Source organism: Staurois parvus, unplaced genomic scaffold, assembly GCF_062004578.1.
Source record: "Staurois parvus isolate SC_StPar_1 unplaced genomic scaffold, SC_StPar_1.0 ptg000048l, whole genome shotgun sequence".
NCBI classification, from domain to species: Eukaryota; Metazoa; Chordata; class Amphibia; order Anura; family Ranidae; genus Staurois; species Staurois parvus.
In genome coordinates this window covers 8,913,621-8,941,464 of record NW_028317844.1, presented here as the reverse complement: position 1 = coordinate 8,941,464, position 27,844 = coordinate 8,913,621, and the positions used below count along the sequence as shown (strand labels likewise).

The 27,844-nt window shown below is 40.1% G+C and overlaps 1 protein-coding gene across 1 annotated transcript in view; it reads left to right on the top strand.

Annotated features, from left to right (window-relative positions):
• The first annotated feature begins 1,694 nt into the window (after positions 1-1,694).
• LIN28B (lin-28 RNA binding posttranscriptional regulator B) overlaps positions 1,695-27,844 on the top strand; it is a 69,671-nt gene continuing 43,521 nt past the window's right edge. Inside the window, exon 1 of the mRNA XM_089665391.1 lies at positions 1,695-2,058. Within this exon, the coding sequence (XP_089521517.1) occupies positions 1,840-2,058 (219 nt within the window). The 5' untranslated portion in view covers positions 1,695-1,839. The remainder of the gene's footprint in view (positions 2,059-27,844) is intronic.

The window sequence follows — 27,844 nt, the reverse complement described above, 5'->3', positions numbered from 1 at the left end:
AAGGTGGGGGGTGCATGTATTCCAAGCATGAGCTGCATTTTGTTTCTTGACATATGTCCTAACCAATCTCCCCAAATCAGATATCAGTACTGGTTATTAGGAAGACTTAGCATGGACAGGATTTTCCCAACCGGAAGATGCATTGGGGAGGTTATTTGGTCTCTCCTCTTCAAGACCCATGAGTGCCTCTAAACCAGAAATAGTATATATATTTATATATATATATATATATATATATACACTTTTTAGGTCTTCCTAATAACCAGTGTTTATATCTGATATGTATATAAAGAATAAGGAGGGGGTGCATGTATTCCAGACATGAACTGCATTTTTTTCCTTGACATGCCTTAATCTCTCCAAATCAGATATCAGTACAGTAGGAAGACCTAGCATGGATATTATTTTACCAACCTGAAGATGCATTGGGGAGGTTTTTTGTGTCTCCTCTGCAAGACCCGTGAATGAGTGCCTTTAAAGCAGTAATAATAATAATAATAATTTTATATACATATATATATAGAGGGGGGTGCATGTATTACACACATGAACTGCGTGTTTTTCCTTTGACATTCGCCTTAATCATTCTCCCCAAATCAGATATCAGTACAGATTATTAGGACGATCTAGCACGGACAGTATTTTCCTAACCTGAAGATGCATTGGGGAGGTTAATTCGTCCCTCCTCCGGCCACCTTTTTCCCCCCATCGCGACTTTTACCGCTGATCGAGGTCCTCTACCCTCCTCCCTTTCCCAATGCTGGGCTCTTATTTAGGAAGTCATTAATCACATCCCCTCCCCCGGAAAGTGATGGCGGAGTAAACCTGTGAAGTCCGATCCAGGAGCCGCCTTCACTCCCCCCCCTTTTAGGAAGACTGATCTAACCCTATTTTAAGCTGCAGCGGAGGGCTTCCAGGGGGTGAAAGCGCCACCTCTGCCCCGCGTGCAGTATAGCCCCCATAGCCATCCATGCCTCTCTATATATACTGTACATATACAGGCAGCGAGTAGTGTGCGATCAGAGGGTTTGCCTGTGTTGTGGTGACGTTGTCCATGCCTGTTTACCTCGGGCCAGTGTGTGTCTGTGTTGTGTGTAGGCAAGGCAGGCGTGTTCGCAGCTTCATTCATAAATGATTTCCGTGCTGGCCTGGAATGAGCCGCCGATTGGTCGCCGGGCGCTCCTGCCAGCCCCTCCACGATCCGTGCTGAAATTAGTAGCAAGAAGGCATGTAATTGACAGAGTCACGTGTGCAGCGAGGGGGCCAGGGAGCGAGCACACAGAGAAGGGAGCAGCACAAGAGGGAGAGCACGCTAGACCATGCGAGCTAAACTCGGGATCGCTCCCAATCAGGATGTCACATTGATGCCGCCGATCACCCCCGTTCTAAAGGAAACTTTTCAGCTTTCGTTTCTGGAGCACAGGGCGCCATGGCCGAAGGTTGGTTCGCCGCATTTTTCCTTGTAGGAGCGATCGATGGAACGGGGGGGAGGGGGGCGATCGGACGCTTCTGGAGTCGGCCGAGGGAGCGGGAGGGAAGGGGTGGATGGAGAAGGGGGAGCTGCGATCTGACTCTGGCCGATGGGCCAGAAAAGAGAACGCGTGCAGCTGTGGGGAGAGGGAGAAGAGGAGGGGGCGGCTTTTGTTTGAATCGCTCTGGTTACTCTAGTCGCTTCCCCCTCTTTTTCGTTAACCCTGAGTCCTCCTCCACCTGCCCGGGTTGTGCGGGGAAATGGATGGACGATCGGGGTGCGAGGACAAGTTGTGCGATCAGCCTTCACTTCCCCCATCGCGTGATCAGGCTGGGTGCTGGGGTTAGCAGGATGGCAGGTAGGATGGCATGCTCGCCCTGCTCAGTGTCATTGCTTTTCTCTTCTACACAGGAGGTGCTGGAGAAGAACAAGGGAAGCTGCCAGAGGAGGAGGAGGAGGACACCCAGATCCTGCGTGGTTCAGGCCACTGTAAATGGTTCAATGTGCGGATGGGATTCGGTTTCATCTCTATGACCAGCCGGGAAGGAAGTCCCTTGGAGAACCCAGTCGATGTTTTCGTACACCAAGTAAGTCAACCCCCCTTCCTGCTAACCACCCACTAAGAGATCAGCCAGCCACCCACTTTGACCAGGTAGTCCACTATCTGCGTTGATGTGATTTGCTTGCGTTCAGTGACGTTCAAGTGTATGAATTGTTTTGTTTGTCTTGGACAGATTAGGGAAGGGTTAAAACTTCTCCCAGGTTATTTTTTTGCTACCACTGGGGAAATTTCCCATCACTTCCTGTCTTAGAGACACAACAGGAAGTTAGGGAATCTTCCAAAACGACGGCTATTTATCCTATTATAGAGTTGTACCCACTAGTAGATTTTTCCCTTACCTTTTTTTGTCAGGGAGCAAAAATAAAAAATTGTACTCACTAGAAGATTCTCTCACCTGTTTTTCAGGGGACAAAAATTAGATAATTGTACCCACTAGAAGATCTTCCCTCCTATTTTTAGGGGGACATAAATTAGATAATTGTACACACTAGAAGATCTTCTCTCCTATTTTTAGGGGGACATAAATTAGATAATTGTACCCACTAGAAGATCTTCTCTCCTATTTTTGGGGGGACATAAATTAGATAATTGTACCCACTAGCAGATCTTCCCTCCTATTTTTGGGGGACATAAATTAGATAATTGTACCCATTAGAAGATTTTCCCTCACTTTTTTTTCAGGGGACAAAAATTTGATAATTGTACCCACTAAAAGATCTTCCCTCCTATTTTTGGGGGGACATAAATTAGATAATTGTACCCACTAGAAGATCTTCCCTCCTATTTTTGGGGGGACATAAATTAGATAATTGTACCCACTAGAAGATCTTCCCTCCTATTTTTGGGGGGACATAAATTAGATAATTGTACCCACTAGAAGATCTTCCCTCCTATTTTTGGGGGGACATAAATTAGATAATTGTACCCACTAGAAGATCTTCCCTCCTATTTTTGGGGGGACATAAATTAGATAATTGTACCCACTAGAAGATTTTCCCTCACTTTTTTTTCAGGCAACAAAATTAGATAGTCATACCCACTAGAAGAATTTCCCTTACCTTTTTCTTGCTGGGCGACAAAAAGTATTTAGTTGTACCCACTAGAAGATCTTCCCTCACATTTTTTGGGGACATAAATTAGATAATTGTACCCACTAGAAGATTTTTCCCTCACTTTTTTTTCAGGGGACAAAATTAGATAGTCATACCCACTAGAAACATCTCTCACCTTTTTTTTTCTTGTCAGGGGAGAATACTAACATTTTGACTTCCCTTCACTTTTTTTCTTGGTGACCATGGGCACCAGTACAGAGGGGTGGATCTTCCCAATGGGGACACAGATGGCAATAAAAACTTGACAGGGGGTCTAACCCTTCTCCATTTTCTCCACAATTAAAAACAAATAAAAAATCTAGAGATACCCTTTATCATAGTGTAGGAGCCCTCAGCAGAAGCCATTTCTCTAAATATTGTGCTTAGAGAGAGCTGGCTAAAGATGTTCATCCAAATATGGTTTCCACCAAGCAGATGCCAATTGGTACACATTGGTGAGGTTCTTCAGTAGACGCATTTGGGAAATGAGTATGCTCTTACACTTCCAGTATTTTTTAGTTGAAAAGAAAAAAACCCAATATATTTTTACATTTATACATAACCCTATATAGTTTCCTGTAGTCTTCTAGCTGGTCTGGTAGCATCACTGCAGTTTCCTCTTCTTACTCCAATGAAGGTGGGGGGCAGGTATTCTTCCAGGATGGAGCCCAGGTAATGACCTGAGCACCGCTTAGTTCTGGAGCACGGTGAGGCTAGTTTGGATGATGATACACCCCCTTGGGGGGGGGGGGGCGGTGCAGAAATGACAAGATGGGCTCACAGGAAATGAGCAAACTGTCATTCTGACTGAAGAGAACTGCTGGACCAAGGAGGAAGCTGGGGCAGCATGGACCGGATATGTAGAATTGTGATATGTTTTCTTTTCTTTTTTTCTTTTTTTTTTTTTAGTTTGACATAGAGGGTGGGGAATAAAAATCAATTGAAACCTGAGTTCCCCTTTAAGTCAACCGACGCCAGCCCATGTAGCCTCACCTCCACATTTAGTGTTTAAGTAGTTGTCTAATTGCAGGGTTTGCTACAAAGTAATCTGACTTTCCCTACATCACTGAAACAAGCTGCCTGATTTGAGCTCCAAGGCTTGTTCTCTTCATGGAGGAAGGCCCAGCAGCTGCTAAAATACAAGGAGCAAATGATAATAAAGTTAATAGCCATGTTTTAAAAGGGCCATGTTGCTTTTGTACTGGTTATGAACAGCAGGAAATCTCAGGCAAGCTTTTGCTCTGCCTCTTTAAGGGTCTTCAAGTCAAGAAAGCATGTGGCCAGAGGCGGTTCATGTTTTATACTTTTCTAATGTGTGGACTGTGCATGTTTTGTCCTTTCACCCAGACCCATGTAAAATCACACAAAGACTGCTTCTTAGTTAAAAATGACTGTACCTAGTTTTTATTTTATTTTTTTTTAGGTTTGTTTGTTCATTTTTTAGACATTTGGCCAAGCTGTATTAAACAATTCTTTGTAATTCAGACATAATTGTATTGGCTTCTATAGAAGGGTTTTTTGATTGGTAACATGCTATCACCACTCACAGCTACATTGCATCATTTTTCATAATACCAAAGTAGAATGAATATTGATCCAAAATAAGTATTCCATGTATATTTATATTGTGTGCTGCTCTATTTTGCATCAATAGTTAAAAATACCCTTTGACACTAGCATTAAAAGGGGTGATGTTATGGTACAACATTTGCAGGAGCTATGTAGAGATATATAGCCAGATGTTACTCATATGTATTACCAACTGCTCATGAAATAAATATGTCACAAACACAACACATCAACACTTTAGATTGATAATGCTATCGACTGTGCCCCCCCTTCCTATCACAGATCCATCCCCTCTTGTGATTGCTTTGATTGGGGCCATGGTTCAGCCCCAAAGAAACAAAGCTCTACTGACATGGAGCTTGATGGGTCACATGGGGACATCTCTGCTCTTTGCTGGTCAGCCAAGGCCCACCACTCGGTGCTTTGCCTTGTTCCACAAATAGGTATAAAGGGTAAAATCAACCTGGGTAGAGGGAGGGGTATTTGTTTTTATGGAGATTGTTCTCTACCCTTTTTCTCTTCCTTCTGTTTTTGATAAGAACCAAGGTCATATGTAGTGTGTGTGTTTTTGTTCTTTGGTTTGAGATCCACTTACTTAAATCATTGTCAGATCTGATTGCTATCAGTCTCCTAGTCCCCCTTTTTTCATTTGAACCTCCTTCAGGTTGTTAAATTGCTTTTTACGATCTCATAAATTTACTTTATAGATGAATAAACTAAAAAAAAACACTTCCTCTTTGTGTAATTGTATATTTATTTACTGGCCTTTTATTAATGTTTGGCCACATACACAGTGTGTGTGTGTGTGTATATATGTATATATATATATATATATATATATATATATATATATAATATGTGTGTGTGTGTGTATATATATATATATATATATATATATATATATATATATATAAATATTTGTATTTGTTTATTTTGCTGTTGTGATCTGATGTGACTAAATGTGTTTTAATTATTAGCATACGTTTACATTTAATAAAACATGTGTTTTCAGTGTCATTGCTCCTGTTCAGTGGATAATATACAGTTTATTGGTAATGCTGTGTAAGTGTATTTATTTCAAATTAATTAAGTATAGCTCTGATTTTAGTTTTACAACAGCAACATACACACAGCAGGATACAATTGTATATGTACAAGACCCTTCAGTTATTTTATTGTTTCTTGGGTTCCATTATTTGTGAAAGTATTCTAAGGTGTGCAATTGAGCCTGTGCTGATAAACAATTTATTTTGTGGTTTCCTTTTTGATTTTTATTTATTTACTTTGCATTTAGTAAAGATAATTGTGTCTCTTATTCAGATGTTACTGATCTAAGTTATATGTTTACATTTTATTGGCAAAATGAAAACATTATATAACTGGTTTGTTTAGTTATGACATGTGGGTTGCTTGCAGCTTTAGGGTTATTTTTAGAGATCCATTGGAGAATATGGAATGCAGTGACACTTTATAGTGAAAGACATACAATATGATCTTCTGATAAATTGAATTTTTATGTGACAGTAATTTAACATTGTATAAAGCAGTAATTATTCTTTTGGGACTGTTTTTTCCTGTTTTCAGTTCCAGGTTCCAGTGACACTGTGTGTATGTTTTGTGTGTGTGTATATATATATATATATATATATAATTTTTTTTTATTATTAATTTACCTACTGGCTTTATATACCTATTTAGAAATTACCCTTTTTTTCCTCTGTATCATATTCAGAAAGAACAGTTTCTGGTTTTGGATGGTGAAATGTTCATTTTGCTTATTATTTTAGATAATTGGTTAAAGGTTTATTTCAGCAGGTCTTTGTTCATTAACATATTGTACTAGGTGAAACACTGTGAACATTGAAGACAGTAGCTTGTTACAGTACTGTGGGTCTCATTAACACATATAGCAGCAAAGGGGGAATGATCATCCTATGGAGCATGAACATTAAATTGTGTTAATAAACATCTCTTACCTTCTTCATACATTTTGCTTTTGTGTGTGAACTGCACTGGTTCTTGTCTAGGTTTTTTTTCTGCTCTTTTATGTAGTGTTCTATAAGAGCTGATTTATCATCACAACCAGCAGGTTGTTGATGATCACAAAGTGTTTGTGTGTGGGTATAGTCTAAGCAGCACTTTTTAAAGAATGAAACAGAATCCACATTGTTTTGTATAGGGCTAATCTTTTGTGAAATTTGTATTCTGAGTTTAATTTAACAGGGAGAATTACCCCTCAAACCATGAAGTTGTCCCTGGGGATTCACATACCACAGGCTGAGAAGCTGGCCTAAATGTCTGCCAGCTTTAGGTTTAACCACCAGTAATTGGGAAAATGGTAGATTGTCACCTTGTATTGTGTTTTCCTTTATCTTTCTCTCTGTGATTTTTTTTTCCTTCCTTTTGATACATAAATAATTAGCTTTCCAGATATTCCATTTATAGTATATGTATTCCAATGGACCTGTTATCTTTCATAGTTCAGTATCATCAGAGCTCAAATTCAAGTTGTGCATGGGTTTTCTGTAAATGAAGTCACATAGTGGTAGGAAGTGTGTGTGTGTGTGTGTGTGTGTGTGTGTGTGTGTGTTTTTTTTTTTTTACATATGGCTAAGGCTTACATTTTCATCAGTCATGTATTGGGTTGTGTTTTTGATCCTAAAATGGCAGATTACTAAGAGAGGTGATCTCAGAGCAGTATAAATTGTGATGTATTGAGTACTGTTGTCTTTTTGTTGTAAATACTGTTTGACAGTAGACAGATTGTTTGTGGTAGTAACGTATTATAGTCATCATACATTAAGATCTATTCTCAGTTTTCCATATGTGTAATAAAAAATTTGTTAAACCTTGTGTTTTCAGTCAAGCATAATGCACCCAGTGAGGCAGTATCAGATTTATTGATCCAATTTATTGATTCAGCTAAATAATGGTGCAAAATGCACAGCAGAATTTAAGTGCTTTAAAAGACTTTAGCATATTATTTATTTTAAAACCAAGCACGTGTGTTTTTTTTTTTTTTTTCTTTTTTTAAATCTCTATATATGAGAGAATGGTGTTGCCTTACCTGTGGTGATTGATGGTTTGTTTGTTGCTGATTTTTTTTTTTTTGAGGGGGGGTTTGCCACTGCTCAAGTGTTCTGCTTTCCATATGGTTTTATAGGAAAGAAGGGAAGGCTAAGCATTTTCTGCAATAAAGCAAAAAAAATCTCTGCTTTTTTTTTGGTCACCTTTCCCTGATGTGTCTGGTTTTGGTAGTAATGTATAGACATTTTGATAACATCTTTGCTTTATTCTTTATGCATTTTTTTCTGCATTCATTATTTCTGTTATGCTTAGGGGCTTGTGGTGCTATGATCTAAATATTGGTTTGTAAAATTATAAACATGTCCTTTTATTTTGCATCCATTGTTATTTATTAATATTAAACTGCTCTTCTAGGCAAGGTGAACTTGAGCCCTAGTTTTTTGTCTGGACAATAGCTTATTTAATTGATGTCTGTCTTGCTTAAATTGTTTGAAGGTTCTATAGTTATTTATTGCAAAATGCATCTTCATTATTTTACACTTGTTAATGTACTGTTTTGTCTTGGTTTTTTTTTTTCATTTGTTTTGTGTGTTTGAATGTTTGAGCAGTTGCACTAAAAGCATTTTTGTTAGCTCAGTTTAAAAATAATTGCCACAATACAAAAATTCCTTGTTTTGTAAGGTTTTAAATGTTGGTGTGTACTCTCCTATTTACACCTTTAGGGCTTCTGTGAGCATTTCTGAGATAGTAGTAATGTACTTATTTTTCAGCGCATGATAAAAGTACTAATAAACAAGCAACGTGTTTTATAAAACAGTTCTCAAGCTTTGTATTCTAGCTCAGGCTTTTTTTAAGGGGTAATACATTTTAGTAACTCTTTACAACTTTTTACATGTATTGATGCTGACAATTGAATTGAATCTGTGTTAACTTGGTTTAAAACATTACTATAGTCCATTTTTTTTTCTAATGAATAAAAAAAAAAACCTCATTACATACCTGGGGATTTATAAATAGATATTGGTCACTGACTTGTAACCATGGTATTGTAGTCATCTGATTCATTTTAAAGATATATTTTTGTTTCATTATAATACTGTATTCAAATATATTGGAATTATCCAGTTGTGTACATTTTTAGGATGTTTCACTCCATTTGCTTCCTAATTTGACATGTAAACTTTGCAATTGTAGCTCCTGATTAATCTTTTGCCAGTCAACATTTGACATTTGTTTTTCATAATTTTCAATTGCTATGTGAAAAGGGGTACCACTGATTACAAAATAATGTATAAATGCTTGAAAATTATTATTATTTAAAAAAAATATATATATATCAGGATTTTAGCCAAAATCTAGGATTTCATCCGGATGGCTAGCTTGATGTTGTCTCAATGACTTTTTCCACGGTCAAACTTATTTTGCTATCAGTCTGTTCAGCAGCAAAAGGGTTAACATTCCTTCCCCCACTCCATTGAAGATCTTTTGAATGGGAGGAATTTGCACCCTTTGGCTCAGGTTGCAGACTCTCTTGATCAAACTAGGGAAGTGAGGGTCATAGCTGTTCATTGCTTACTACTTCCTTGGCTAGTTTGAAACTTTGGTTATGCTTTAAAGTAGCACTGTTTGCCTTCTTGGTTGTTATATTACTTCCCTGCTGACTAATTTTCCAAGATCCATCTGTAACCCCTTCCAGCTATATAATTGTATTTATGTTTGTCATTCATTTCCCATGAAGTCCATATTTAGTGTAACTGAGTAATGTGACATTTAGGTCTATGCATTAACATCAGAAGATGGAAAGTATAAGGATTAGAGAAACAGATTCTGTGTACTCGTATGGGGAAATACCTAAAAGTGGTTACATACATCCTTTAATAAATACATCAGAAATTCAGGACTTCTGCAACCATCCTATAAAATCATCGCTTTTTATCCGATGATTTAACAAAAAAATCGAAAAATGTTTGTTCCCTTAGCAGTCTGTACTAGAACTACAGAATCTGGTTGCTATGGGCAACACAGAAGCTTTTACCTTCAATCGATTTATTAAATGAAGCCTCCAATGTTTTACACCTTGAATTGTCAGTGTATTTATGTTCATTAAAGAATACATTTGGCTTCAACACTAATAAATGATTACTGAAAAATGGGAGCCTGTTTTTAATGAACTATGTACTTTATAACTTGCATTTATCCATACTAATAAAGTATACATTCTGGTATACCGGTTCCATCCATTTATTCCAGTCCCTGGACACAAATATTTATTATATGCACTTTCAGCGGTTTAAGAGAAGTCCATGCTGCTGGGTGCTTAGATCATTATCTGTGTGGTTGTAATAAAGAGTAAAAAAAAACCCTTCATGTTTTGTGACCTTTAACTGACTGTTCTCCTTGTGGATCTAAGTTTTGTAATTAATATTTGACATTTTGTCATTGGGAGCAGTACCGGGGCAGGAAACCTGGTGGGGGAGGTGGATGCAGTTTTCACATTTTTGATGCATTCAGGAGGTTAAAGTGGGCCCCCATTAAGATTAACCTCAACCCATTACAGCTTTTTTTGGCATGCAGGCCCCACCCATGAATGGTCCTGGACAGCTAATACCAAGCTTTTGTTTCTCCTGCAGAAAGGGTTTTTTTTCCCCCCTCTCAGAAAGGAAAGAAAACAGTCCTCTCTTTTTCTGTGTTATAATCATGTGACTTCCCTCCAGTGAGTCACAGATAGGATTGAAGGTGATTCATAGGATGAATCAGACATCAACATTTTTTATTTTTTTTTTTTTACTCTGGAAATAAATATGAAAAAAGAAATATAAACAAATTATGGCAATCATCACTAAAATGGATTATTTAACATAAACTTGTCACAGATTTTACAGCAAGCTGCTTCATTCTAAGACCTGTATTTATAACAGCAGGTTTGGACCTTTAAAGAAAACTCATTAAATATCTTACTTTTTATAGCATTGATTGTATGATGAAGACAAATTTGTTGATATTTGTGGGCACAGTATGCTAATATTGAATGCTGATTGCAATTCAATGTATTTACCTGTCTCCTTTGTCTTTTTTGTGTTGAAATTATTCAAGCTGCAGCTGTCATATTTTAGCCAATTTAAACCATTCTCAAAATACCCTATTAGCTCTTGCATGTGAAATGGAAGGATCTTGTTTTAATTCCAAGTCATGCTAGCTGTGTTTTTGAGCATAGTGATCGGTACTATATTTTCTCAGAACTCACATGGCAACTACAGTGGGGGAGGGGTCCCACCCACCAAGCTTCTGATGGGGGGTTGGGATTCTTGCAAGAGAATTGTAGTGATAAACACTCTCAACTTCACCAAAGCTACAACATGTCAAGCCTACATCTAGCAGTATAGCAGGCAACAATAAATGATTCACTGATGTATGTATGTGAATTTTTTTTTTTTTTTATATTTTTACCTTACCTCTTTTGTCTATACTGGAGGACAAGGCTTATGTACTATATAAACACTGTATAATAATGAACAACACTTTCCTTTTGACAAACAATTTGAGTTTAGTTTTAAATTCACAACAAGCTGACCTAAATCTTTGTTTCAGAGAAGGAGGATAATTGGTTATTGTGTAACAAAATATTTGTTTTGCACTGATTTTATTTATTTTTTATTATTTTGTTTTTTTGCTATGCATTCAGTTTGTTCAATTAACATTGTTTAATGCATTTTTAGTTATTAACTTTGTTATGCAAAGCCCATTGAATTGGTTTTATTTGGTAAATACAATGAGCTATGTGTTCTGACGCATGAATTGTTGTTTGAACATATTTTATTCTCCAGGCTTCATGCCAGAATGCATATAAACTGCATAGGTGGTTGTGGATATTAAACATCCAGTTCTAGAAAATAATAGTTCAAAAGGAATATTTCTGTGTAAAGCTTAATATTTCGGGGAGTAGGTGCTTATAATATTCCGATGTTTTTAGATTTGTCTATGCCTTATTTTGCTAATAACAAATAACAACAAAAGAATATAAAAACAATTAAATTTACTGTTTTTTGCAATAAACACAGTAATATTTTTACTTTTTATGACTGTATTTAGTATCCTAATAGAAGTGTCAAATGCATCTACATATTTGAAAACCTATTTCCCCGTAAAGATCATATTACCCATATTAAGTCATACATTCTTGAATTATTTGACAGTAATCAGTTAGTGCTGGATAAATTCCTTTCCTTTAAAACATAGGTTGACCCAGGAAGACTTTACTTGAGCCAATTTTTATTCTTAACTAGTGATAGGGAAATGCTACTTCAGTGAAGCTGAACAAAATATGCTGTAGTCATTTTTCCTGGCTTCTCTTTATCTTCTTAGGGTCCCCCCACCCTTCCCAACACCTACTCCATGTTTGTTTGTTTTTTTTGTTTTCTTTTTCTCATCTTGCTCTCTTGTCTTGTCTTTTCTCATATTAATGTTGTACAGTTTGAGGACCTATTTGAAAGCTTAAAGCATGCTGCTTCAGATCAGTTGTGGGGAACAAACCTTAAGCATCAAATGCAATTATGATGGTGTGTTTGAAATATAATAGAGAACAAAGTGCCTCACATATATACACAGCTTCTATTATTGGTCCAGATTTCAGATATTTTTAATACCGAGTGGTTTGCAGTATAGCAGATAAGGGTAGGATGCTTTACTGAGCATGCTGTACATTTAAACCTAGACACTTTATTGTAGCATTGGCAGCATTGTAGAGTTGTAATACCTCAATCTATCTTTTAATGACCTGTCACTTTTAGCTGAAAATTTAAACTAGTCTTTCAGTGGAAGGGAGGAACCTATGTAGGTTGTGGGGGGATTGCAGCATCATTGTGGTGACAACCACTAGCAGTCTAAAGAACAGGCAGGAGGTAGAGTAGTTGCCATACATAATTCCCTATAACACTTTCTATAAGCTGTTCCCTGTTTTCACTTAGTATTGCCCTTTTATTTATTTATTTTTACCATATCAACCTTTTCCCTTACTTTTTGTATTGGTTTAAAAAAAAGCCACATTAATATTTTGTAACATCCTAAAATGAAGATATAAAGAGTAATATGTTATACACGATTGAGCACTCTGTGCACCCCCACACATGTTCACCTGCTGTAGCAGGTATTTACCTATTCTTCTCTGCACCCTTAGGACTATTTAAAGAAAATACTATCTGCCAGGTTGTCATGCTGACCCTCATGCTTCAGTGATTGACCCAGATGAAGTATGCATATAAAGCTTCTGACTTTTGTGATCTGCGCTCTTTCAAGTTGGTGGATAAATTGTGTTAAAGCCAGTGTCAAGAAAACCTCTAGGAAATTACAATTTTCTGAGGTCAGCAGTGGCAGTATCCATGTTTCTCCTATTTATAAAATACATGCTTATCTGACATAATTTTGTAAGTCTGTTCTGCCAGCCAGTGATCTGGTTACATATTAGAATAATAATGAAAATGGGTACAAAAATGCTGTGCATTAAAAATTAGATATTGCAAAATAAATTATTTTAACACTTCACCCAATTGATTATTTATTGTTTTGTGAATGCACCGAAATAAAATAAGGCACCTTGTGAAAAACTACTTCTATTATGGCTATCCATTTCAAATAGGGGATTACATCTGTGGTAGGGTGGTGTAAATTTTCAGCGCAAGCCAGAGGTAAAATAATACTAATAATAAAAATTATAATAAAATTTACTAAAATATGTATGCTAATTTTCATCTGTTAAAATAATTGCAAAAATTTGTGAAAATGTACCCAAAGGCCTCTATAGAAAAGGGAGATGGTTTGAATCAACATTTCTATTCATATATAGATATATTATATTTTGTATGTATTGGCATGATCAAACACTGATATCCTGTTGCATAAACACCATATGCACGGCTTGTACGATGTACTCGGAGTTAGCAGAAGCAGATAATTTTTTCACTGTGTAGTGGGGCAGTGTTAAATCCTCACCTCTAAGCTGTTGTGAGATATGGAAGCTACCATTATAGACCACCCCCGAGTATTACCTAGGTGACAGTAGTTTTAGGTTCTCTGATTTGGAACATGTATGCAGATCAGGCATTTTGACATCCTTCTGACTTTCTAATTTGCACATTTGTTGCAGGTCAGTGACACAAAGGGGGGGATTTACTGAAGCTGGAGCACTTAGAATCTGATGCAGCTATGCATGGTAGCCAGTTGGCTTCTAATTCTAGCTTGTTCGATTTAAGCTTTGGCAATAAAACCTGGAATCTGATGGGCTTAGTTTAAAAGCTTACTTTAGTCATTTGCCCACGGTGGCTTTGAACATCTTTGCTGGGTTCCTAGGAACCTTTTTATAAAGCTGGACTACAAAACTTCTTTATTCTGTCCAATCTGCCAAACACAGTTTGGCAGTCGCCGTAGCAAAGCATGGATTGTGGAACCAGGAATTGTGTGCTTGTAAGGGTCTTCTTAGATTCTGATGCTTTAAACCCAGCTGAGATCAATTTCCCACATATGCAGTTCAGGATCCCAGAGGAAAGGTCCAAAAATGGCAAAAATCAAGATATCTGCAACATGTGTTTCATAGGGCATTGAGTACAGAGACCTAACCGCTTTTACTGAAGTCAAAGAATGATTTCCAGAGGCTGCCTTTTTTCAGTTCTTAGGTGTAGGCAGGGCCTACTGCATCCCAACTAAACAGGCCCCCTATGGAGCTCAACTTTTGCCTGTCATTTTTAACTTCCTCAACTTACAAGTGCCACGGTACACAATGCTAAGAGGCATGTAGAATGGGTTACATTAAACACAAGACTTCACTGATTCACGGTCTAAAGTACAAAAGAGGAAACCCCTTCCAAAGATATCTACTTCTGGATTTTTATTCTACCTTTTTCTGATACCTAAAACACTTCTGAGTTTTGATTGTTGGTGAATACCTTGATATGGTTATATAATGTTCAGTGCAAACTGTTGGCATTATATAAATCCTGCATAATAACATTGTCACTCAGGTATTATCTGCATTTTAACTATTCTATTTGTACATTCTTCTTTTTTTAAAATCACATTGGCATTCTATTTTTTTTCCTAGATGCTGCTTAGTGCACTCTTGCTGTCAAAGAGAAAATAGCCAGTTACCAATTCCTTGCATATATTAGTTTTGTTTTTCAAAGTAGTAACTGCAGGCTCAGGTTATGGAGCCATTTGGTAATGTAGAGGGGATACTGTCTAACTTTAGTTTTTCCTAGAAGATGGCATCCTAAACTTTCACAACTAACATGGCCATTTTTGATTATTTTGGTAAATGGATTGTTTTCCGTATGCCCCAGTTTTGACACCAAAGCTTTTCCCTTTTTATTTTATTTTTTTAAGAGTTTCTATGTACCTTGTACTAAATAATTTAATTTTTATTCAGAACATGCTTAGGACATTCTTTCTTGCTACGACTGAGTCAACTAATTTAATTCAAAAGCCTTTAAAGCATATGTGTCTCGCAAGGCCCACGAGCCAAATCCGGCCTGCCAGGCCATTTTATGTGGCCCTCACACCTCCCCTGCAGCTCTGGCAACCCTTCTTCCCATCTCTTCCCCCCCCCCCCCCCTTGTCTCAGCAGTTGGCAGCAGAGAGGAGGTACAACCAGATCCTGCACTTCTCTATGGGGCTGCAGCGGAGGGTCATCCCCATTCCCCCCCCTCCCCGTCTCAACAGTTAGCGGTGGAGAGAACAGAACTCCCCTTTTAGATTCTGTGGAACCACAGTACCCCTTCATCTCTGTCTCCCCTGGTCTCTTAAGGCAGACTCTGACAGCTGACTCCAGCCCTCCTCTGGTCCTCCTTCAGATCCTACACTTTCTGCCTCCCAGCTCTTCCCCAGCTTATTCAGCACAAGGTAAGGGGGGCGTACTGTGATGTAAAAGGAGAGCGGGGGAATTCTTGACTTCTGATGGTGGAGGGGCTCTTGACATGTGTTGTAAGGGGGAGTGGGGAGCTCTAGACACCTATTCTTACAAATACAACTGGTCCCTTGAAGGCAACCATAATATGATGTGGTCCCCTGTGAACTAGTTTGACACCCCTGCCTTAAAACTTCATCCATACGTGTGATTTGAATGTAATTACAGACATATTAAACAGACTTCAGCACAAAATATATTTTTCCTGAATGATAACCACAGTCAGTTCGAATTTTGTTCATGCAAATTATCCATGCTGCCCTTCAAACCCTCACTAAAATCAAAAATAGATGTTTATTTGGCCCCACTAACTGTTAAATATCAAACAAACATTCTGAAAACATTTTTCGTACAAAAGTCTGTGGGTGTATGGACAGCTTAAACGTGTGCCATTTAAAATAAAACCTTAAAATGCATAGAGGAAACACGGCATAACAAGGGGTGAACTGTATTTTCCCCACATGCTGAGCTATAGTGCAGTTGGCCATCCAAAGCTTTTTTTATATATTACTGGTACTTTTATATAGTGCCGACCAATTTACACAGCACTTTAACATATACACTATATTGCCAAAAGTATTTGGATGCCTGTCTTTACACACATATGAACTGAATGGGTCAGTAGTACGTAGGGTTCAAAATTGAGTTGGCCCACCCTTTGCAACTATAATAGCTTCAACTGTTCTGGGATGGCTGCCCTCAAGGTGTAGGAGTGTGTCTATGGGAATGTTTGACCACTCTTCCAGAAGCGTATATGTGAGGTCAGGCACTGAAGTCTGACGAGAAGGCCTGGCTTGCAGTCTCCAATCTAATTCATCCCAAAGGTGTCCTATTTGGTTGAGGTCAGGACTCTGTAGGCCAGTCAAGTTCCTCCACCCAAAATTTGCTCATCCATGTCTTTATGGACTTTACTTTGTGCACTGGTGCGCAGTCATGTTGAAATAGAAGGGGGCCATCCCCAAACTGTTCCCACAAAGTTGGGAGCATGAAATTGTCTAAACTGTCTTGGTATGCTGACGCCTTAAGAGTTCCTTTCACTGGAACTAAGGGGCCAAACCCAACCCCTGGAAAACAACCCCACACCATAATCCCCCCTCCACCAAACTTTACACTTGGCATAATGCAGTCAGTCAAGTACCGTTCTGGCCACCCGCCAAACCCAGACATGTCCTTTGGATTGCCAGACAGAAGCGTGATTCGTCACTCCAGAGAACGCGTCGCCACTGTTCTAGAGTCCAGTGGCAGCATGCTTTACACCACTGCATCTGATGCTTTGCATTGCACTTGGTGATGTAAGGCTTGGATGCAGCTGCTCGGCCATGGAAACCCATTCCATGAAGCTCTCTACGCAGTGTTGTGCTAATCCAAAGGTCACATGATGTTTGGATGTCTTTATCTATTGACTCTGCAGACAGTTGGCGACTTCTGCATACTGTGCGCTTCAGCATGTGCTGACTCTGCTCTGTCATTTTACGTGGCTTACCACTTTGTGGCTGAGTTGCTGTTGTTCCCAGTTGCTTCCACTTTGTTATAATACCACTAACAGTTGACTGTGGAATATTTAGTAGCAAGGAAATTTTACGGATGGACTTATTGCCCAGGTGGCAACCTATCACAGTACCACGTTTGTATTCACTGAGCTGAAAGCGATCCATTCTTTCACAAATGTTTGTAGAAGCAGTCTGCATGCCTAGGTGCTTGAGTTTATATACCTGCGGCCATGGAGGTGATTGGAACACCTGAATCCAATGATTTGGAGGGGTGTCCCAATACTGTTGACAATATATTGTATATTGTACATTCACATCAGTCCCTGTCTTCAAGGAGCTTACAATCTAGGGTAAAGTTTAAAAGCAACTTGTCAAAATGAAAATCTAGAAGCTGCCATTGCAGACAAGATTATGATGAACATGCTCTGGAGCTGCTCATTCTTGTTTCTCTGCTTAGCAAGTTACTGACCTGGAAATAGTGCGTGTGTATCAGATGTTAGGGCACCTGATATGCAAATGGTTCTTGTTTTCGCTGGTTAAAGGCTCACTAAGTACTAATGCAAGGACAAGCCCAGAACATATACTATCAAAATTATTGTAGCAATCTCGCTAATTTTAATCTTTACAAGCTAACTAATATATCCTGTGTTCTGAGAACCTCAGTTTTTGAGGGGTATCAGGCCACTTACCTCAGTTCACTATTACAGAAGACATTGCACAGAATTGTGTGATTTTTTTTTTTTTTCTGTTTACAGCATTCTTCAGTTTGTGTGGGTTTTTTTTTGTTTTGTTTTTTTAATTCTGGTGTCCCCAATAAAGACCTAGGAGGGCATTTATGTGCCTCACTCTCTGAATGGCCCTCCAGTAAAGTCCTGCAAAGCTAATGTGCTTATAAGGCACACCATTTTTAAATGAGCTTTTTTTTTAATTTAGAGTAATTTGAACTGGATTAAAAAAGGAAACGCACCTATAGTGATCTCAGTAGTTGAATACTGTGTTATTATAAGTCGCAAGCAATATTTTATTTGACTTTAGTATTTTTACATGCCTATGTGTTCATGATTGTATTTCATACACTAATCTGCAGATGCTCCCTCAAAGCTGTGTGATTAGCAACCATGCAGAATGAAGCACCTAGAAATTCTTTGCTGTCTGAGTGAACTTGTATACCGTGTGTGTGTGTGTGTGTGACTATATACAGTATTTATATTTATTTATTTCAGGTACTTATATAGCGTCGTCGATTTACGCAGTGCTTTACATATATATATTGTACATTCACATCAGTCCCTAACCCTCAAGGGGCGTACAATCTAAAGTATGTATAATTTATAACTGGCAAAGGAAAGATGCGCATGGCACTACAATTAAACAATACACAAGCTCCTAGCTGGTCAGGACAAAATTAATTTGTTTAAACATATAGATTAAAACTAGGTTGATACTATGCTGGTTTCCTTGCGGCTGCGTTTTGTGGGCATAGCAGCCAATTCATTTGACTAGGCTGCCATACCTACAGAAAACACAAGGAAAAGGTGTCCGCACCTTTTCCAGAATTGCAGCAAAAGGGAAACAGTGTTATGTAGTTCCTAGCATAGGAAAACTTGCTGCAGTTTCCAGTGCGTGGGGGTGCCATTAAGAGTTATTGTATGTCTGTGCTGTGGGTGCATGAATCCATACAATTTACACACACAGTCCCGTACCTGCTCAGAAGTGAAGCTAGCCTAGCAACTTTTTTGCTGTCTGGTCCCACTCAGACTGGGTCCTTGCATTGGGAAAAGGCCCCAGCCCCGACCCCCACCCAGCGATGTGCATGAAAGCAGTGGCAATCTTTCTCTCTCTGCTTACTGGACAGGGAGGCAGCAGTGGGAGCAATTGGCTTCTGCTTCTGTCAATAACAAGCAGTGAAGAGTGGGTGGGGGGCGGGGCAGAGTCACGTTTTGTGTGTCAATGGACACATAGAGCCTGGCACAGGATCAACCTTGCACAAATGCCCCCATAGCAGATGGCTTGCTATGAGGGGAATCGGCAGAGGGGAGGTTCCAGGAACACTGACAGGGGACCTGGGAAGAGGAGGAGAGGAGTATCCATTGCACTGAACAGGTACGTATAACAAGCTTCTTTTTTTTTTTTTTTTTTTTTTTTTTTACGTACCTTTTTAGAATCACTTTAAATTAAGGCTTGTTATGATTGTTAGTGTGTTGTGACATGTTGTGGAGCACTGCATCGTTGCTTTTACTTAATTTTTTTTTTCTCTGAATTGGTAGCCCAGCCAAGATGAATGGGCTGCCTTGACATAAAGTTGACGCAAATTAACTGAAGGAAGAGTCCTTTTTTTTGTGATTTATAGCAATTATCCCTATAATTATAATAGAATACATTTTTGATTCTACAGGTAACTAAACCGTTCTTCATTACTACTTGAACAGGCTTAAAGCCAAACATTCCTTGTCCAATCACTGTCATGCAGGCATACTTCTATGTCAGGCAACTTGGTTAGTTTACATGCTAAGATTAATACAGCTCCCACTAATTTCTGGATGCTCCGAATGCAAGGGCTGCAGGTCTAATGTGTCTCTACCCTTCTCTCCCCACAATTCACAAAAAGGAGCATGGGGCTACGTATTTTGTGAAGGGTAAGAAAGAAAGTGAGTGGACACATAACCACAGTGCTGGGGTCTAGGACACTTGCAGCCTTTAGGCTGCATTCACACTTGAACGATTTGTAGCTCCAAAAAACGCTCAAACTTAAAAAATGAATTGTTCCCTATGGTGCCTGTTCTCACCTGATCGCACGAACAGATGCCATAGAGAACAATTGATTTTTTCTAAGTTTGAGTGTTTTTGGAGCTTTGAACTTCAAGCAATTGTGAATGCAGCCTTATATCCATAGAGGCCTGGAAGTGCTGTGGATCTGACAGCCGTCTTCCCCAAGTTCAATGTGACAGTACAAGGGAGTACATGAGATGGCCTTACAGTATAACTTATATAATCTCTCTTGCATATATAGGCAATGAATATGGTAACTACTGCATTGGATAAAAAGACCTGTTCATACAATATTTATTGCAAATTGATTATTCCTCCCCCCCCCCCCCACTGACACCAATGATGGGGCACTATTCCACCCCCCACTGACACCAATCACGGAGCACTATTCCACCCCCCACTGACACCAATCATGGGATACTATTCCTCCCCCCCACTGACACCAATGATGGGGCACTTTTCCTCCCCCCCACTGACACCAACGATGGGGCACTATTCCTCCACCCCCCACTGACACCAATGATGGGATACTATTCCTCCCACTGACACCAATGTTGGGACACTATTCCTCCCACTGACACCAATGATGGGACACTATTCCTCCCACTGACACCAAAGATGGGGCACTATTCCACTGACACCAATAATGGGGTGCTATTCCCCCCACTGATACTAATGATGGGGCACTATTCCTGCCACTGATACCAATGATGGGGCACTATTCCTCCCACTGACACCAATGATGGGGCACTATTCCTCCCACTGATACCAATGATGGGGCACTATTCCTCCCACTGACACCAATGATGGGGCACTATTCCTCCCACTGACACCAATGATGGGGCACTATTCCTCCCACTGACACCAATGATGGGGCACTATTCCTCCCACTGATACCAATGATGGGGCACTATTCCTCCCACTGATACCAATGATGGGGCACTATTCCTCCCACTGACACCAATGATGGGGCACTATTCCTCCCACTGACACCAATGATGGGGCACTATTCCTCCCACTGACACCAATGATGGGGCACTATTCCTCCCCCTGATACCAATGATGGGGCACTATTCCTCCCACTGACACCAATGATGGGGCACTATTCCTCCCACTGACACCAATGATGAGGCACTATTCCTCCCACTGACACCAATGATGGGGCACTATTCCTCCCACTGACACCAATGATGGGGCACTATTCCTCCCACTGACACCAATGATGAGGCACGATTCTTCCCACTGGTGTTCCCACCCTCGGCTTATACTCGAGTCAATAGTTTTTCCCAGTTTTTTGTGGTAAAATTAGGTACCTCGGCTTATATTCGGGTCGGCTTATACTCGAGTATATACGGTACATTGTATTACATTATATACATACTTTTATAATTTAACGCTAGCAGTGCAGGGGTAACCTTACTGCAGGGGATGGTTTTTAAAATCTGACCTATTACACATATGATGCAGCTTTTTATTACAGCACTGAGATTGCTTGGATAATTACAATAAAGGTAGATACTTCTATTTGAGCAAATTGTTTGAGAATGGTCATGGTAAGGCAAAGAGTAGTTGCTGTAGAACAGAATGGTATGAATCTGCAAAAAATAAACCTGCAAAATCCATGTAGTGTATTTAGTTCGCTTAGATATGTCTCCTTTTTTTTTATTATATGTCCTAAACCAAGAAAAACATACAAACACATAGGAGTTGTTTCTTATTTGATTTCTTCTCTTGATTGTAACTGGTGTTGTCCCTGAATCTGAGTTGAATTCAGGGCATTTAGTTTGGATCTTAACTGCCTGTATAATTTGCGGGGGGGGGGGATTGGGGGGGCGAGGGGGTTACTGGTCCATATTTGGTTTTTATCTTTTTTTTTTTCCAATGCAAAAGAAACGAAGAATGTGTTGTCATTTTCATGCAAAACAAATTTTATATCCCCTTGTTTTTTTTATTTTAAAGCTTTCATTTTACTTATTAATTATTTGTGAATTGTTCAGTGCATGGTAAATTCAGTAGCACTGCTTCACAAGATGCAGGTGAAGTTATAATTCACAATTGATGCACAGTGGTAGACTTCGACACTTGTCAAAGCATTCTGCACTATTTCTTAATTGTACAGTACATGGGATCTTTAGTCATACCTACAAGTTACAGGTAGCCATCTTCAGGTGATTGGACACTGGCAAAGCTGCAGATCTCCTCTATGACCACTCCCACTCCCAGACAGCCTCTGTCTTTTGTTATGCAGGCCATAGACGGGTTGTTTATCGGCCGAATTTTCATCCGCACGAAACATAATCACGCCGTTAGTGGGGCCAGCCTGTCGGCCGTTTTTCGCGGATCTCCTCATTTATTTTTATCGGTCATGCTGGAAAATCCACGTAAAAACGGCCGTTTTTTTGTGGACATGGGTGGCAGCATCGGCAAAGGGGCTGATCGATTTTTCATTTATCAGCTGAAAATTCAACCGATTTTTCGTTTATCGGCTGAAAATTCGACCGATAAACGGCCCGTCTATGGCCTGCCTTAGGATCCGTAAGTGATGGATGTTTTTTCTCCAGAGTGAACCTCCATCCCCCATTTGTTTGGGTTTTGTTCTGCAAGATTGTTCGAGCTGTAGCTGCTTCATAGCAACTGTGACTTTTTTGTACAGTTTCTGCATTGATTGACTGACTCCTTGTCTGAACCCTGGAGGATTCTGACTGGAAGAAGATATGGGGCAGTTACTTTGGCCGCTGGATCATGAGTGGGTGCTCACCATGGCACCACATACATTGAATTGGCCACAGGGTGGTGTACAAGTCAAAAACCATAGTCCATCAGCAGGTGGAGCCCTGTTTCTACCAGTATGTGGGCTTGTCCCTTTTGATCTGGCTGCATTACTGCAGGGCTTAGCCCCTTTAATGCTGTTCCCCAGTGTGCTGGCTCCAAAAGCCCCTTAGGTTTACCATTAAAAATTATGTTATAACTAGTGTGTTTTTTATGCCATTTTGGGGCTCTTATCTGCCACAGATCTGTTGCACTAGGGCTGCTGATTCATCTGCAGGGCTTCGGAGTCCTGGGCTTCATTGCACACGCGCACTTCACTGTGGCTTTCTCTGAGCACACTTTATCCTGATCAGAATTACTATCTCCTAGTTCATGTACAAAAGCACAGTGATCCTTGGATACCACCTGGATTGTCAGCAGCCTAGAGTGACTGGCACAGAAGGCTTTTCCTCTTGTCTCAGTACTTGTGGAGGTTGTGAGTAACCCTTGTTTGGTGACTCGGAGCAAAACCCATGGCAGGATGCAAGGGCAGAGTGAAAGGGTCAGGGGATCTTGCCCACTCAGATTCAGTTGACCACTTGGATGGGAGTGATGGTCTTCCCTCCATGGGGTCCCAGACTCCCCTGTTCTGATTCTCTGCCCTGCCCTTGGAGTCCTTCTGTCCCCCCAAGCGCATACCTTCCTTCTTTTTTGAGTAGAGAGGAATTCTCTGCTACCATGTCTGATGGGTAGGTTTTGAGATTCTTGAAGGCCATTAATTGCAAGGGTCACAAATATTCCCCTTAAGGCCACCCCAGGGTTGATCTCAACGTTTCCATTGTAATTGATGAGCTGCCTGAGGGGAAGGGCAAGGATGGAGAAAGTGAGGAGTCTTCTGCAGAATCGGGCTCAAACAAACTGGGTCAGTTTACTGTAAGGTCTTTAACATAGCCTCAGACCTCCAAAGACCTTTCCTGTTATAGGCAGTGTTATACAGTGACTGTTCTTACCCTGAAAAGATGTTCACACTTCCCAAATGCTTTGCTCGTCAATCTTCTATTGTGGAGGGGTTCCTGTAAAAATGGGTCTGTCATGGACCTGGCCATCTCTTAACAAAACCTTAATCGTCCCTATTGAGGATGTTCCATTTTCAAGGACAGGGTGAATAATATGCTAGAAGCAAGCAAGGGAGGAAATATAGTTTATTTTCTCTGTTCCCTCAGCCCCACTGCAAGGGTTTTTCTTTTTTTTTTTACCAGGAGTTGAATTTTAAATTCTGAATTACATTGTAATCATGTGAGATTTTGCTCAAACAGTAATGTAAATGTAATTTAAAAGCATTTTTCTATTTTAATTTGTACATTTAATTTCACACTTTCTACATACTTATCTCTTCATGCTTGCAGTAACAGATCACTTCTAATAGTGCTGTAATCGGTAAGCTATATATCACTACAGTTGTGCAGTGGTTTTGCACAGAGTAGCCCCGATCCTCCTCTTCTCGGGTCCCCCACAGGCGCTCCTGGCCCCTCCCTCCTGTCAGGTGCCCCCACAGCAAGCAGCTTGCTATGGGGGCACCTGAGCAGGTGCACTCCCAAGCTGCGACTCTGCATGTCCATTCGCACACACAGCTGTCTCTGCCCCACACCCTCCCTCTCCTGATTGGCTCACTGGCTGTGATTGACATCACATTGGCTCTTGCTATGGGGCTCAGGTAAGTGTTGGGGGCTCTGGGGGATTGCTACATACAGGTTTTTTTAGCTTCATGCATATAATGCATGAAGGTAAAAAACCTGGAGCCTTTAGAACCACTTTAAGTACGTGCTAGCCTCCAAGCTGCCAGGAAGTACTCATGGCACAGTGGCTAAATGTTTAGCACTTCTGCCTGGCAGTACTAGGGTTCGTTGGTTCGAATCCCAACCACGGCACCACCTGCCTGGAGTTTGCATATTCTCCCTGTGCCTGCGTGGGTTTCCTCCGGGTACTCTGGTTTCCTCCCACACTCCAAAGGCATGCTGGTAGGTGAATTGGATCCTGTCTAAATTGGCTCTAGTATGTGTGTGTATGAATGTGAGTTAGGGACCTTAGACTGTACACCCCTTGAGGGTTAGGGACTGATGTGAATGTACAATATATATGTAAAAGCGCTGCGTAAATTGATGGCGCTATATAAGTACCTGAAATAAATACATAAATAATAACACTTCCTCTGTAAACACAATGCTGAGGCGTTGTTTGGCAGTATTCTAGAAGCAGCTGATCAGTGCCGTTCTTGGTTAGTGCTGGACCACAGTTGTTGCTAGCAGATCCAGCACCAATTATTGCTGGGGGACACTTGTTTTTTACATTTTATGTTTCTGATACATATGCACTTCCCCTAGCAGAGACCTGTATAGATGCTAAAGGACTAGAGGTCCCCTGCTTCCTTTGTGCTCTCTTTTGGAACATATGTGTGCCTCGGATGGTCCCTCCCTTTAGGTGGAACTGTGGAGGACTGAAGCCAAACATGCACGCTTGCTATGCATTGATAGAAATCTAGAAAAGTGATAGGAGAAAAAGACCAAGTAGTCCATTGAGCCTGCTCCTTCTTCTTTTTTTTTTTTCTTGGTTTGAGTATAGATCTATGTTTTGTCCCAAGCATGTTTGAAGCTGTTGACTGACTCACTACCTCTGTCAGAAGTCTATTCGAAGTATCAACGACCCTTTTCAGTAAAATAATACTTTCTAAGATTAGTTGTGAACTTTCCTCCTGTTAGTTTGAGGTCATGTCCCCATGTTCTTGATCTTGGTTTCATTTTGAAAACACTACCCTCTTGAATCTTATTCACCCCCTTGATGTATTTAAAGGTTTCAATCCTATCTCCCTTTCCCCTTCTTTCCTCCAGACTATTCATATTAGGTTCCTGAAGTCTTTCCTTTTTTTATCCCTCAGACCTTTGACCATTTTTGTTACTTGTATCTGGGCTCATTCTATCGTTACAATATCTTTTGTGAGGTCTCCAGAACTGGACACTGTATTCTAAATGAGATCTCGCTAAAAATCTATACAGGAGAATCGGGACCTCCTTCCTTCTGCTGGTGATCCTTCTAGTGATGCATCCTAGAATTCTATTAATTTTCCCCACTGCCTGGCCACACTGCTCCTTTTGGAATCATCTGAATAAGTACTCCCAATTCTTTTTCCTTGGTAGTGCTGTATCTCCAATGTGTCAAGCAATTCTTTTTCCTTATGTTCATTATTTTACACTTAGAAACATTGAACTCCTGTTTCCACTAATTTTGACCAATCTTCAAGCAATGCCAAATCATGTTCCATGTTACAGACACCTCCAGGGATATCAACCCTATTAAACACCTTTTTGTGTCATCACCAAAAAGCCCTATTACACACCTTTTGTGTCATCACCAAAAAGACATCTTACCCAGAAACCTTTAGTTATATAAATAGAACAGGACCTAGTACAGAGCCTTGTGGAACACCACTAGTGACTGGTCTCTGTTCTGAATGAACACCATTTGCAACCACACTCTGGTATCTGTCTTTTAACCAACTACAACTTAGCCTGTACTAGGTTTAGGATCCTACAACTTAAGCTGCTCATAACTGGATCAAAGTTAGACCAGTTCACTAGATTTTGATCCATGCATGGGCACTGTGGTTGCACAGAAGTTGATCTACCAACTGACATCTGTTCAACCGCTCTGCTGGAAAATGTCTTCATGATCAGCGTTGCAGGCTAAAGTGATAGTGTATTCTGATGGGGAAGTCTCCCCTCTGTCAGACTAGAATAGCTTAGCAGAGAGGGTTCCCCTATGACTTATCTCTGGCCTGCTTCATGGTGCAAAGACCACACCTACATGCGACAGGAAGATGCTGGGGGATGTTCTTGAAGGACTCAAATGGTGCATTTACAGACAATATAAGCTTCCAAAGAAAGACTATACATGCTTTAATGGCTCAGTTAAACTTTAAAAAAAATGCACATATTTTTGCAGGGGAAAAAAATGTGCATATATTTTTTTTTCCTCAAGAGCTTGCAGATCATTACACCCTCAATCAGTGGATTGTGGCTGCAATGTCAGGCTCCTTCCTGCAGCTCTGTGTATGGGCTGTCATTCTCAGAGCTGCAGGAAGAGTGAATAGACTAAGGGGAGCGTATCACTTCCCTCGCAGTCCATTGAAACCTACTAGCCATCTTGTGTGGTATCATATGGAACTTGTAGTTCGCTTGTTCATTCATGCATTCATTCACCGATTCCTGTGAATGAATGACATGGCTTCACCCAGGGGTGGGGGGTGCTGCATAGCAACATGCTACACCCTAAATATGGGTGTAACATGTTTACTAAAGGTTGAACCTATCCTTAGTGTCAGCCAACCTATGTGGAATTTTGGATCAAGGCTTATTGGAGCTATTTGAAAATCTCATATAGTTTGGTTGTCATGGTGGAGCAGCAGCATTTTCATGGGTAGAATCAAAAATTTACAGCCATCCAGGCCACTTTTTTACAATCTTCTCCAAAAATTAGGATAAACTGAATATAAACCGCCAGGAGCAGGTTTGTTTTTTTAATCTTGTCATTGTACCCGCAAGACATAACTATTTTGTGATGGTGAAAGGAGGTTGGATGGTCAAGGAGAAAACATGGTCAGTAACCACATAGAGTGCTTACTGTTTATCCTAATGGCACACTGCACACACTGGAAATTGCTTACACACTGGGAATCGCACTGCACTTGCGGCTGCGATTCCAGAAATGGTGCAGGGACCTTTTCTCAGTTTCAGGAGACACAGCAGCCGATTCAAATGAATGGACTGCTGTGCTCACACAAATCGTGGCTCGCAGAGCTGCATTAATGTGAACCTAACCTAAGTTGCTGGCTCCCTGTACCCAGGTACAGTCACCTTAGGAAGATTGGAGCAATCTCCACAGTATGTGAAACTACAAAAAAACAGGACTTTTAACACTCCTTGGATCTGCCCATGCGGATATTAATTTGTTACAGCTCTGTAGCTACAGGCACTGTGGAGTAATGCACTTTCAAAGCTAACAGAGTACAGCCTTTTAATGTGCCCAAAATTCTCGGGGTTGTAAGCTGTTGGAAATAGACTTCAGAGTCTCTGATGTGATTTTTGTGGATTAATTACTTCACAGTACCTGCTG